The following is a 14470-nucleotide window of genomic DNA, read 5'->3' on the forward strand; positions in this document are numbered from 1 at the left end:
GAGAGACTAATCTGAAGATAATACTTTAATAAGATAGTTTTTATTCTCTTGCTAACATATGTTCTTTCCTGTAATAAAATTAAGCCTTTTAAATATTCATAAGATGTTTCATGAATATTTTAGCGGGTAATTGATGCCATGGTAGCCAAACAAAGCACAAACTGGTTGCTGGCCACCGGCGTTGTTACTAAAGAGAAAACTACTACAAAATATTTTTTGGTAATTGAAATAAAGCTGAAATAAAATAAAACATAATTATTACATGAAAAACTAAAACTGGAACGAAGATTAGAAATGTTGCTTTGGCAACTAACTGAAATAAAATTAGGTTGAAGTACAAAAATAAAATAAAATGTAAAGCTATAGAAACATTACAAATCTAAATAAATTAATAAAATATAAACCCCCTAATTTTTTTTTATAAAAAGCTATATAAAAATATAAATACCTAAAACTGATAAAATAAATTTAGAATCCACCCCCCCCCCCCCCCCCAAAAAAAAAAACATTAAAAAAGAGAAAATTACTAAAAGTTAAACTTAAATAATTAAAAATATGAATAAATACTACAGTAGTATACAAAAAATACCAAACAGTTAGCCTGTTACCTTTTTTTAAACAAAAAGTCGTGAAAACTTTGTATTTTTAAAATGAACATTTAATTGTTAGACTGCTGAATAAAACATACTAAATACCACATCATCCAAATTTGACATAAGGCTTTGTGTCCACATCTCCACTTTTTTATTCACAGTTTTTATTACTTTAAAAAAGTAAGACTGTAATATTAATGATATGCACATTTATCCCTGATAATCTAATACATGTATATATGCTATTTGAATTTTTTTTAATCCTCTAAAATACATGGAAAAACTGGATAACTCCAACAACAGAGTTCTTATGTGTCACTTGATTAAATGCAAAGTTTTAAATATGGATATGTTTCTTACAAAAACCCATGGCCTTGCTTCAGAAGGCTTTTAATAACCAACTGGAGTCGTATGGATTACCTCTATGATGGATGGATGCACTTTTTGGAGGTTCAAAAACTCGGGCACTATTAAATGCCATTACAGAGCTGGGAAGAGCCAGGATATTTTTTTAATATAACTCCTATTGTGTTCGGCTGACAGAAGAAAGTCATACACCTAGATTTTTGGGGTGAACTACAGTATTCTATTCCTTTAACATCGATTACGACAGACAGAAAGTATTTTTCCACAGTTTTCATAGAGGTAGCTGTGGGTCATTCTGAGCAGGTTTCAGTCTACAGGAGGATTTTATGGTAGGGGTGCAGATTGAGGGAAGACGTGAACACGCGGATGTCTGTTATCATGGTGGCTTTGGCAAGAACGGGCGAGGCGGGGAGGAAGATCAGCTCCGACACATTCCCATATGAGGACGTCTTTATTTCTGCATCCCGAGTCTCTGGGGCAGAACAGGATTGATCATCTCCGTGGGTTTCCTTCTCTTTCTCTCCAAATCCAACCACCTGCATGGATCATAGAGTCATTTGGTAGATGTTAACATGATCAACAGTTTCAACATTCATGACCATTTTCTACCGTCTCAATGACCCTTTAAAAATTCAAAAGGCCCATTTTTTAAATAGATTATAATAGAAACAAATAAATAACATACATGTATACTTAGTTTTCTACTGTTTCCATGCCTGTGCTCCATGAAAAAAGACACCAGTTCATCTTTGGTGACATCTTTCAGGACTTCAATCTGTCGGGTAGAGTAACAATGTGATATTCTCACAGAATACAAAACTTCTCAAATAATGCAGGAGATTGAATAAGAATATAAATGCACCAACATTAAAATGACAACCAAACAATAAATGGACAGTTTTAAAAATGTATTCAAATAAGTGAATAAAACTTTAAAAACTAAAAACAAAAGTTGAAACAATGAACAATGAAAACTAAAATCAGTAATTTTCAATGCGTGAGTTAAGGCATCACATTATAATGTGCAGTATGAAAAATATAATAAATTAGTGTTTTTAAAGACTTTTTTTTTTAAGATTAACTTCGTGACAGCAAATATAAATAAATAAAAAAATAGAGGAAATTAGCTTGACCAATTATCCAGTATGGGCTGATGCCATAATCTGTAACACTGGACGACAACCGCTATGGTGCCATTAATAATATAAAAAAACAAGAATATATGGACTGATTTCTCACTTCTTTATTGAGCCTCTCGAAGACATACTGCTGTGTGACCACTTCAAACCAGTTCCTGTCCACTTCGTCCCCGAGCTGCGTGTCTTCACACTCCTTCAGCTTGATCAGAGCGCTCACTTGAGTTTGAAAAGCCTCGTCCGATAAGTTATTCATCTTCTCCCCAAAGCTGACTAGAAACGCTTCAATTTTATCTTCCACAAAGTCAGTGCTACGAGAGTACATGGCAAAAATAAAATGTTATTGATATTCATTGAAAAAAAGAACTAGAAGATAAACATCTAGTTTTCCACGTGAAGCTTGCCTGAACTTGCTCGCCTGAGTCTCGACGGTCACTGAGAAGCCAAGGACACAGGAGGTGTTTCTGCAGGCGGGATACACCTGATACCTGAAGGAAGAGTCAAATAAGATCCGTTGAAGAAGAAAGATTCACACAAGGAAACACAGTCTGAAGGACGGCGCTTAGAACTGACCCTAGAGTTTCCTTTGTCCTCAAGAAATCAAAGCAGGGTTCTTCCATGTGCATCTGGCAAACACACAAAAAAAGTGCATTTAGGTATTAAAAAAAGAAGGACGATACATATACTTTCAGTTTAAGCGACGGCCCAAATCACCACAAGCAGCTCCATCAGCGTATGTTCTCGCAGGTTTTTCAGTCCTGTCTGGATAAACAACAACAATGTTTTAGTATGTTCCTTACATAAAGCTATGAAAGGATTTGAGAAGATCTGAAAGTCACATGGACTAGTACCTGATGGTATACTGTGACTTCTGAGTTGGCGTCTGCCGTGTTGAGGGACTGGACTTTACATAAGTGGTGCGTCTGTGGTAACTCCACCACTCTGAACAGGACAGGAAGTGCAGCTGGAGGAGCTTTGTACTGGAGTTTGCTGTTAAACACCAAGGATGTTGTATTTGTCAGTAAATAAATAAACAAAAATGTTACTTAATTTAAAAAGAGATTATTCTATAAATTCTACATGTAATTAACCCAGAGGTTCTCAACATTTTTTTCGCACTTCCGTTTGCAGCTCATCCCCCATAATGTCACTCTTAAATATATAATTTAAATACATAAACATTTTTCTAAAAAGTGATTTTATTTTGTTATTTTACTTCCAAAAAGTAACCTAATAAATGTAATGCAGATTACATGTAACGTGCTACCTCAAAATTTTATAAAATATATAAAATTAACTATTTTTAAGTAGAATTTTGTAAGTATTCTGAATAAATAAAAAGTGATTTAATTTAGTTATTTTATGTCCAAAAAGTAACCAAGTAATGTAACTTGCATTACATGTAACCATTATTATCAACATTATATAACTTAAATAATTCAATTATACTCTACTTCTTTCATATTTACATCTAACAAATTTAAAAAGCAGCCCACTTACTCTATAAAATACTGCAGAAATTCCTTGGATTCCTGTTGGTGCAGAAATTGTACAAAAAAATTGTGATTATAGTGTAAATACTTGCTCAAAATGACATAAATCATCAGTAATGCGGCATTCACACCGAACGCGAATTGAGCGAGTGATTTCCATGTTAAGTCAAGATACGCGCGAGTGATTTTATTTGGTGCTTTTTGTGCATACACGCGTTTGAAGCGGATTCGCGTCTGATGCCCGAGTTCAAAAATCTGAACTTTGGCGTCTGCTCACGCCGCGTTAACCAATCAGGAGCTTGCTTGCTGCTGTCACGTGGTGAAGTGGCATGATAAACTCGCTCCGATGCGGGACAACAGGTCATCAAACTGGGCACAGGACAGGCGGAAGTAACGCTGAAAGCGGCCCTCATCCAGGCGCAGTTCCTGGAGCAAGTGGTGAAACTCACCAAACTGGGTGCGCCTCCGGAGGGTCTGGTGGACCCAAGTATGGCGACGATGACCCCTACGCCGCTGTTCTGCTCTCCAGAGCAAATATAGAGCGGTGAGTCTCTCGATTAATGCTCAATCAACATCATCCATCTTGCAAACAGACAACTGCCTAGCACTTGCCCCTCCCACAAGAGAAGCGGATTTCGCCTCGAACGCGCGTCTATTTCGCTTTAAACGCTCGCTTTATACGCGCGTCCAATTCGCTTTGGAGGCCCGAGTGGATTCAAAGTGTTCAAGCGTTCAACTAGACGCGATAGAAGCAAATTTGACGCTCAATTCGTGTTCGGTGTGAACGCAGCATTACATTTAGTCATTTAGCAGACGCTTTTATCCAAAGCGACTTACAACTGAGGACTACAGCAAGCGAGTCATCGTGAAGAGGCAAAAATAACGCAAGAAGTGCTCAAAATACAAAGTTCAGGCATTGCTCAGAGTAGCATAAGCCAAACAAGGGAGGATTAAAGGAAAATGTTTTTTTATGTCAAGTGCTCACGGAAGAGATGAAGCATTAGACTCACGGTACTTGTGAAGTTTCCTTGTATGAGTCCTTCTATGTGTAATTCGGCCTTGAAACGATTCACAAAGTCCATGAGATCAGCCACGCTGATGTCCGCCATGATGGCTTCATACCTCTGCATCACAGAGAAACGTCGGTGCTCAAGAATCTGCAGTCGAACATCTCTGAAATAATACAAAGTAATGAGACCGACTGACGCCAACGGACATCGCTGGTGGTTTCAAATCTGCGATTACCCACCTTCCAAGTTGATCTGGTTTAATGAGGATGGTGTAGTAGGTTTTCTTCAGCTGCTCAGTGAACATGCTGAACACATCTGGAGCGGTGCTGAAGTCGGCCAGGTGGTCTACGATCAGGTTCAGAAGCAACTGAAGAATGAACGAAACTGGCAGAATTAGTTTGTTCAAATGAATCAATTTCATTTGAGTGACAGATTCAAAAAGAATCAGAGAAACTATTGAACTCACAGGCAGTTTGTGGTTGAATCCTTTGAGTCTGAGGAACAGGCCGTGGTCTCCAGGAATTAGCGTATACTCCAGCTGAGCCACAACTGCATCGTACGCCGGCTCCGCCAGATTATGAGCCAGAATATTCACAAAAAGATCCAACAGGACCAGACTGGGAGAGGAAAAAGTGTCCATGTATAATTTGAGCCTTATTACAGGATTGGTAGAGAATTATGAATTCAATTTGTTGAGGAACAACTCACTTTTTAGGAGATTCAAGTATGATTGGAGTGAGCAGCTGGAAGCGTGCAAAAGCTATCGGAAAACAGACATAATGACATAATTTCGGAAATATTTATTGGGTTTATCTCATTGAGTTTCTCTCATTATTAAGGTACCTTTGGGTATTTTAAACTTGTTGTCCTTTCTGAACCACAGACGGGCTCTCTCGTTGTCGATTATTTTGACGGGGAAATCCGTGTCAGGGCAGTCTGATGTTCTGAGGGTGAAATCTGAGGCTGTGGATGGGGAAGAAGAACTGAGGTGAAAACTGACGTAAAGAAAGGAGTGAACCTCCAGTGAATGGAATGGGAACTGACCTATAAACTTGTTCTCAACTGGGAGGTGGAGGTCAGGGTTCAGCGGGAAATCTCCAGCCCAAAGGTCACTGTATTCTTGCGGAATATCTGTGTAGGTATAACACTTCATGATTAAGTGTCAAACATAATAAACTGATGCGTGATATATCGGTGCCATATTGGTTATCAGCCGATATTATAAAAAAATATATATATATTTTGCTACTTATTTGTTTTTTGTTAGGAACACAAGAGAAAAAAAACATGTAACATAAATGAGAAAAATAACTATCCTGCAGAAGAAAAAGCTGACCATTGTGTTCTCCATTTGTTCTCAAAGCTTTAATTTAAGTCTTGAGTATAAACTGTGACTCTTCTCACGAGGTGGTAATTTATTTTATTTTTTATTATTGTATGTAATTGTACATGATAATTTCCTCTATTTTCACATTTAGATTATCTTTGCTGTCATCCAACACTCACTCAAAGTTCTTTCTTAAAATCCCTATTAATTTCATAACACGTTTAATGTTATCTTCACCAAACCTCTAAATGAATATCCATTTTTCTTAGCGTACATATATAATGCTGTGGTGCCTCAATTCACATGCAGAGTTTAAAATTATTAATTTTTGTTTTTAGTGTTTATTTTCAATTTATTTAGACCACCAAGGTATAGAAATAGATGAATTATTTTTTATTTATTTGTGCCACATAAAAAAAAACGTTGTTAGCATTCATATACTGTAGATTTATTTATTCATGCCAGATCATGAAAATTTTCTTTGTTATTTTTAACATTTATTGGTTTATTTATTAATTAATTAATTTCATTTATATATTTATGACACATAACCAACTATTTTTGTAAGTCTATCTATCTATCTATCTATCTATCTATCTATCTATCTATCTATCTATCTATCTATCTATCTCCTGTCCATCCATCAACTACCTATCATCCACCCAAAAACTATCTATCATCCATCCATCGCTAAATTCTTGTAGCATTTAAAATGACTTTTTTAAGCGTTTTATTTTTTATTTAAACAAAATAAACTATCTATCATAACTTCATAAGCTATCCATCAAAATAATATATCATCCATCCACCCATCCAACTATCTATCATCCATCCAATCATCAACTATCATCCATCCAACCAACCATCCATCAACTATCTTATCATTCATCACTAAATTCTTGTAGCATTTAAAATACACTTTGTCCATTTATCAATTATTGGTGATAAAATTATCTACATCAACAAGAATTTTAGTTCTACTTATATTATGTCATATCATATCTAAAGAATATAAAAAGCAGCCAACTTATTTATTCTGCATTATTTGAGGTTATTTTTATTCTGAGAATATCTTCGTCCAAGTTTATTTTTCAGTGTATTATTTTTCATTTATTTCAGCCAAAACTATGTTGAACTTTGATATTAAAAATTTTAATCAAGAAATTAATATCTTTTAACAATATTGGTTATCATTTAACAGCATCTACCAGAATTGTAACGTCTGTGCATCCCTAAAAATAGAGCCAAACCTTTCCCGGATCTATTGTTGTGGTTTACCTTCAACACTGTACTGCGTCCCAAACCACTTCTCGTTTAGCGGACAGAGACCATCATGTTTGGGTGACAGCAGTAATATGTTGGCCGTCACTGGGGTCAAGAGTCTCAAAGCAGCTGAGATGACCTTCAATGACAGATTAAACATCAGAACAGCAGTCATAAAATATTTAGCATTACTAGTTTAGTACAAAAGACAATGCCATGCCTCTGGGTTGTATTCAAACATAAGCTGGTCTCCACACAGGAAGTCCTCTTTTGGGAAAAGTTGCATGTTCTCACAAATGTTCGCCACAAACTCAATTGGTTCCGTCTGGAACAAAAAAACATAAATATGAGAGTTGAAGACCTGCGACTGTTATGAATTTAGATGATTTCACTCAAGAGAACGAGGGAAAAACAGGTCACCTGCTCCTGATAGTGAAACTCATTGGCTTCAATCCTTTGGATTTCCTCATAGATTCTGAGAAGAGGCATAACCAAGAGAATATTGAGGTTTTCGTTTTTGTATTTAACAAAACCAACTCTTAAAAATAAAGGTTCTTCAGAGACTATTTTCTTCTCAATAACCATATTTACTGTAAAAAGGATTTCATATTCAGCATCAGCCGTTGAAATCCTTTTCTAATTGAATGCATTTTTTATAAAAAGCAGAAGGTTTCAATGATCTTCTGCCCACCTCTGCTGAGGTCCAATAGACTGAAGCATCTTCAGATACTGGAAGATTGTATGAATGACCTACAACCACAATAAAACATTTCATTATTAAGATATAATGATTCACACCACATAAAAACAACTGAGGAGTTTTTGAGACCTGGAAGAAGTTCTGGAAGCCCTCGTCGCTCAGGGTGACTGAAACGCTGAAGATGGAGTAGGTGGTGTTCTGATCGAAACCCGTCTCGCTGTTTCCTCCGAACAGACCGATAGCCCAGCACCTTCAGATGCAGAGCATTTCATTTCATCTCATTGGATTCAAACTGATTCATTAGAGATCAGTTTAATGATACAAGTATGGACAGAAAGTCAAACTCACTTCTTTCTGAGTAAAGACAATACACTTCCAGCTCCTTCATGACCAATCAGCCAGGAAATGTAATGCAGGGGTTTCACTCTATATGTACAAACACAAACACTCTTTATTGCCTTCAGCCTAATGCAAACTTGTACTATTATGCCATTATGTCCTGGTTAAGAAGCTTGTTGGCCACACTTTTACATGGTGGATAGATTTTGACAGCTGTCAGGATGTGTTACTGACCTGTAATGTTTGCCCTGAGGTGGAAGAGCCCAGCTGATGGTCAGCGCATGAACTTTTCTCACTGGCACCACTGAAAACGACACATATAGTTATCGTATAGTTATATTATTCATACATTCCAAATGCTCACTTAATTCACCAACTCATGAGTAGGCCTAGATTTGGGAGGCACTTAATCATAAATAATGATATTCATTATCAACTCCGTATGTTGTTCAACAGTTAGCATAAAATGAAACCCAAGTGATAAAAATAAATTGTTTAATTGTATTATTTAAATAAATGTATATAAATATACTATTCTATTAAAATGTAATTGTAAATATATTTTTAAAAATATTTAATTAAGTTTTAATAACACTTTTTTATAAAACTATTATATAATATTATTTAATATAATAATAATATACCAGTAAATAATATTATATTATATAATTTCTTTATTTTAATTTAATTTTAAATATTAAAAAAATCTAAATTTAATAAGTGAAAGAAATTTTATTTAAAAATTATTTATTAAATGTATTAAAATATGCTTTTATTATATTCCACTTATTATTATTAAAATAACTAAATAAAAACAACAATTTATAAATGTTATTTTATTTTCAAATATACCTTTGATATCATTAAATATAAACAACATAAAAATAATAACAAATTATTTACTTTATGAAATGTATATCAATATGCTTTTATTACTACTACTAATAATAAAAATAATAATAAAAATAACAACAATAGTAATTTATTTTATCTATTTAATTTTATTTTCAAATAAAAAACTAATATGAAATATTTATTTACATTAAAAAAAATATGTAATAAAACTAAATTAAATATTAAATATAAATCATGTCATTTTAATTAATATAATTATAAACAAAAATGTATTAAAATGCCATATTTATATTTAATATTTAATTTAGTATTATTACATGTTTTTTGAAATGTAAATAAATATTTCATATTTAAATTAAATATTACGTTAAATTACATACTAAATTAAAACATAAAATATTACATTAAATTAAAGGGCACCTATTATGGAATTTTGAAATTTACCTTTCATGTAGTGTGTAACATAGATCTAAGTGAACAAAAACATCCTGCAAAGTTTGAAATATGAAAGTGCACCGTATATAAAGTTATTGTCTTTCAAAAGTAAGAGTCGACTCAGAGTCATTTTTATGAATCGTTAGAAGACCGAAGCTTTTTCTCTGACTAGATGACGTCAACTTGTCAAGTTATTTGAATACGATACGCCCACTTATTGCGCTCCAAGGCCAGCAGGGAAAACTTCATGGCGACGAGACGCTGTGTTCTGAAGTGCGACTCAAAAGCAAACTTTTTTAATCTGCCCAAGGAGGAGCATTTGAAGACTAAGTGGCTACAATTCATATATACAACTATACCACAGAATTATAGTCCGAGCCTTGTGCTTTGTTCGCGCCATTTTGAAGACGATTGCTTTTTAAATGCAATCAAACTTGGATTCGCGAGCCGCTGATATTGAAGGAAGGTTCAGTTCCAAGTGTATTTGCATCAGCTTCCTCCTCCGTATCACAACCTGTAAGTGTTATTAATAATTGTTGCTTTTATGTTTTATGTAGCATGCTTAATAATGATTTTGTTTGTTGTGTAAGCACCGTTTAGCTTCTAGGTCTTCAATGGCAATTGTATTGAGATATGTGAAGTGTTTGTCGTTGTTTTCGGAGTTGTCTTAAACAGAGTAATACCTCGTAGTAACGTAACTGCATTTTTTTTTTGTAAAAACGTTATGTTTATGCATCGGGCTAATGCAAACAAAGACTGATTGTGCTTTTACAATATGAACTCTGGGTTGCTCGCTAACATAACATTAAATTCTTTATCTTATTTTTAATTTTTTACTACAAACTACAAAGCAGTGGAATATAATCATTATTATAACACGATTTAATTGATAAAAGCATCATTGTACTCCGTGTTAAACAATAAGTATTATCTCTGTAAACACTGCTGGGTCATTGACCAATCACCGCAGATTAGCGTCGCGCAGAGGAGGGGTTTGAAAAAATGAGTCGTTGAACGAATCATTTGGGAGTCGGTGAGCAAATCAGGTAAAAATAAATGCATATTATACGAAAACAAAAGTGTTTTTTGACATTGCATGCATGTAAAACTGTTGTTGGGGACTCCCTAAACAACATTAGGAACATTTTAAATGTCATAATAGGTGCCCTTTAAAGTTAAATGTAGCTTTGTAAAAAGATTCTAGGTAACCTAACTGACACAAGCTATACAATGTGAAATCCAACGCTACCTCGGTAAAGCTTGTTGAAATCTGGGGTATCAAATGGATCCTGAAGGTCTGAAAAATTCACCCGTGGCTGGCCACTGTGGGAAAAAAAGAAAAAAGAAAAAGAAAAAAAAAACATTAAAATAAATCCTGGGTGACATAATTGGCAAGAAATATGACTTTAGCATACGTACTTGTTTGGGATCTGAATAAAGATCTCTCGCACCCATTCTTCCAGGGTATCAAGTGTGTCTATGAGGATAAAGTGTCCAAAATTAGACCCTTGATGCAAGTATGAGGACAGTACTGTATTAATTCCGAGACAAATGATTTATTCTCATTGCCTCTGGACTGCACAGTGAGCGTCATGTAATGAGCAGAGTAAAATCTCCTCCAGAACTCTCTCAGACGCTCATAAGTGTTGATATTCTTCTCTCTGGGTTCGTCTTTCAGTGTTTGAGCATTTCCTGGGGAAATATCAAGGGATGGACAAATATCATGACCATCATTCTCTTGTTTGGCATAATCAAAGAACATTATGAACATGCGACTGACCCCAGAAGAACTTGCTCATTGGATGACTGGCTTTTGCTAAACTTCCAAACAGCATCTCTTTGCGGTTAGAGTCTAATGGTCGGCCCATCTGGTACTCTGTTAAAAAAGAATTTAGCTACATTACATTTCATTATTAACTTTGACACGCGTCACCAGTGCAGTTTTTGTGACGTGTTTTTACTGACCGCTGTCTACGGCCTCCACCTCCCGGTCAACTGCATCAGGAATCATCAGGGGGCAGATGAAAAACTGCGCCCACCTGTGGACAAATAATGCAAGTGCAGGTTTTTAAAGGGGCAGGACACCCTAAAATAAAGTGTGATCGATAATTGAATATTTAGCTCACCGATCCAGTGCTTCTTTGAAGCATTTCCTCTGAACATCAAATTGGAAGATGGTCCGCTCGCAGTCCGTGGAGGCGTTGTCACTTCCTCCGTGTTTTTTCAGGAAAGCATCAAAGCCATTTTCGTCCGGATACTTCTCACTGCCCATGAAGACCACTGGAAAAATAACAATGTGAATATAAAGGAAATAAAAAGGTAAGAATTAGGGCTGTAACGATTAATCGCGATTAATCAAAATTCAAAATAAAAGTTTGTGTTTACATAATATATGTGTGTGTATTGTGTATAATTATTTTGTATATATAAATACATACACATGCATGTATATATTTGAGAAATATTTGCATTTATATACTGCATATATATTTTTATATGATTTATATTATATATAAATAGAACTATTTTATATATAAATAACACATTTTTATTAAATATATACATGCATGTGTGTGTATTTATATATACAAAATAATTATACACAATACACACACATTTATTATGTAAACACAAACTTTTATTTAGAATTTTGATTAATCGCGATTAATCGTTACAGCCCTAGTAAGAATGAAGTAAATGAGCCCTTTGCTGTCAATCAACGCACTGTGTTCGAGGAAATGAGCGAGACCGGGTAGATCCGCAGGGTCACTGAAGCTTCCCACGCTGATACAGAGCGCAGCTGCGGACTAGGGAAGATAGAAGATATTGGGTATTAGATCTATTTATAAATGAAGTAACTGTAAGGCCGTGTGTCCACCAAAGCGTTTTTAGCCAGCTGAAAACGCTAGGCTCTCTGCTGAAAACGCCGAGCTGCGGGCGCTTGAGAGCGTTTTGGCAGCGCAGTTTTTTTTTCAGTTGAGACACATCGTTGCTATGCTACAGAATATCCATGGTCCGTGTGGTATAAGTCCCGCCCCTCCTCCACTGTGATTGGACGGTTGGCTAAAAAGTGACAGTGATGAGCACTGTGTTTTTCCCAAAGTTGAACATTCTTTAACTCTCGGCGACCTGTAAAAAACGCTGAACGCTGTTAAATACTCGCTCAGCGCCTCGTTACGCTCCTGGCGTTCTAAAAACATGGCGTTCCCATTGAAAACAATTGAAAAAACACGCCAGCCACATGAAAAAACGCTTTGGTGGACACACGGCCTGAAGAAGTGACAGTCACCTGTTTCTCTGAACGGCAATTCTTCTTCTTCCCTTCACTGCATTTATTCACGTCATTCCTGTCTTCATCAGCACTCTCACTGTCAACACTCTCTTCCTCTTCTTCGTCAGCCGGCTCTTTGCTACTCTCTGATTGGGTGAGGTCTGATATGAGTAGCACTTTGAGTCCATTGCTCAGCTCAATGTACCTGGAAAAGGTTTAATTACTTCTAGTCAGAAAAAGAACCATTAAAAAAAAAAAAACATACATTTATAAATTAGAAATGTATTATTAAAATAAAAAAATATTTTTTTAATGACAAAAAAAAACATTTAAATACATTTTAATTCTAAAAATACATTTGATAATATGAATAAATACAATAAATAAAAACGAATAATAACAAAACTATTTTTTAAAATTGTATCAAAATACAGTTAATAATATTTTTTATATTTTATTTTTTTTAAATACAATTGTTTTCATTTAAATTGTTATTTATTTTATAATATTTAATAGATTTTTTTATTAATAATAATAAAAGAAAATGACAACAATTTCATACATTTGTTCTAAAAAATACACTTGATATAATTTAATATAAATTAAAATTAATAAAACAATATTGTATATTATTTGCTTACATTATGAATAATATAATATTATTATTATTTAACGATTAAATTATAAATAAATAAATAATCGTATATTTTTTTCAAAATGTACATATAAATTAGATAATATAATACAAATATTAATAAAATAAACTAATAATAACCATAATAAATGATGGTTTAATTTTTTTTTATATATATATTTTATTTATATCATATTTACTAATAATAATGATACAATGTATACGTGAACAATAACAATATATTTATAAATGTTACCTGTATTCTTTCGGGTCGTTTGGTGATTTGATTATTCTCGGGTCACTTTGATCAGACTCTGGTGGTTCAGCTCGAGCTGGTGGAGGTTCTCCGCTCTCTGGACCGGACACTTCACAGGCCGCCGCAGGTCCACTGGAACTGGAAGCTCGGGGCATTTTCACTCAAACACGCTGCGTGTGACAAACCACACCTGTTAGTGTCCAAACGCAGACTATGATTGACACCTGTCACGAACACACTTTACGTCATCTTCTGTATCAAAACTCCATTAGCTTCTAATCCCTTTCAGGATTGCGTCAAGACAACACAACATTAAAAAACGTTTTAATAATAAACTTCTGCATTCAATTAAGTAACATACCTTCCTTTCTGTTGTCGAATGGATTACGGATGTTGCGCCGACAGTATATAAGAGGTTAACGCTCATGTTGAGCACACCTAATACACTGAAATCTCATTGGCTGATACACTGGCATAAAAAACAAGAACCAATGTGATTGGCCGAGACAGAGCTGTTGTTGTTGACTAAACGTAAACCTAAAAATCATTGAATTAAAACAAAATATGAATATAAGATAAAAACTTACATTTACTTTAGCATTGAAATACTAAAATTGAAAGGGAAATAAAGCTAAAGAAATAAAAAATAAGAATAAAAAATGAGAAGTACATAAAATTACTAAAATTTAAACTAAAATGTAAATATAAAAATACAGTGCAATATTAATAAATACTAATAACACTGCTAGAGAAATTTGAATAACAAAATAACTAATAGATATATTTGTTGTT

The 14470-nt window shown here is 34.3% G+C and overlaps 1 protein-coding gene across 5 annotated transcripts; it reads right to left on the reverse strand.

The window, feature by feature from the left end:
- Window positions 1–14: 14 nt before the first annotated feature.
- nrd1b (nardilysin b (N-arginine dibasic convertase)) lies at window positions 15–14146 on the reverse strand. 5 transcript variants are annotated; one of them, XR_013795366.1, is made up of 32 exons: window positions 14040–14146; window positions 13679–13848; window positions 12807–12993; window positions 12243–12324; window positions 11644–11797; window positions 11483–11556; window positions 11298–11393; window positions 11087–11209; window positions 10937–10994; window positions 10767–10840; window positions 8462–8531; window positions 8237–8314; window positions 8018–8138; window positions 7880–7938; window positions 7609–7663; window positions 7409–7513; window positions 7204–7327; window positions 5643–5729; window positions 5442–5561; window positions 5307–5358; window positions 5065–5215; window positions 4838–4965; window positions 4599–4761; window positions 3596–3627; window positions 2947–3085; window positions 2810–2857; window positions 2669–2721; window positions 2500–2583; window positions 2199–2406; window positions 1645–1734; window positions 765–1495; window positions 15–720 (listed from the first exon to the last, which is right to left on the reverse strand). XR_013795366.1 is itself a non-coding variant. In XM_079593139.1 (31 exons), exons 2-31 carry the CDS (start codon window positions 13831–13833, stop codon window positions 1271–1273), a joined length of 3195 nt encoding a protein of 1064 aa, XP_079449265.1. In that variant the 5' UTR covers window positions 13834–13848; window positions 14040–14146; the 3' UTR covers window positions 648–1270. The 5 variants fall into 5 exon arrangements, 2 of the variants coding, with proteins under 2 accessions (XP_079449265.1, XP_079449266.1); XR_013795367.1 differs by having other exon boundaries at window positions 12243–12375; window positions 12785–12993; XR_013795368.1 differs by having other exon boundaries at window positions 13679–13902; window positions 14040–14062.
- Window positions 14147–14470: the final 324 nt, after the last annotated feature.

The sequence above is a fragment of the Phoxinus phoxinus genome, assembly GCF_949152265.1.
Source record: "Phoxinus phoxinus genome assembly, chromosome: 20".
Classification (NCBI taxonomy): Eukaryota; Metazoa; Chordata; class Actinopteri; order Cypriniformes; family Leuciscidae; genus Phoxinus; species Phoxinus phoxinus.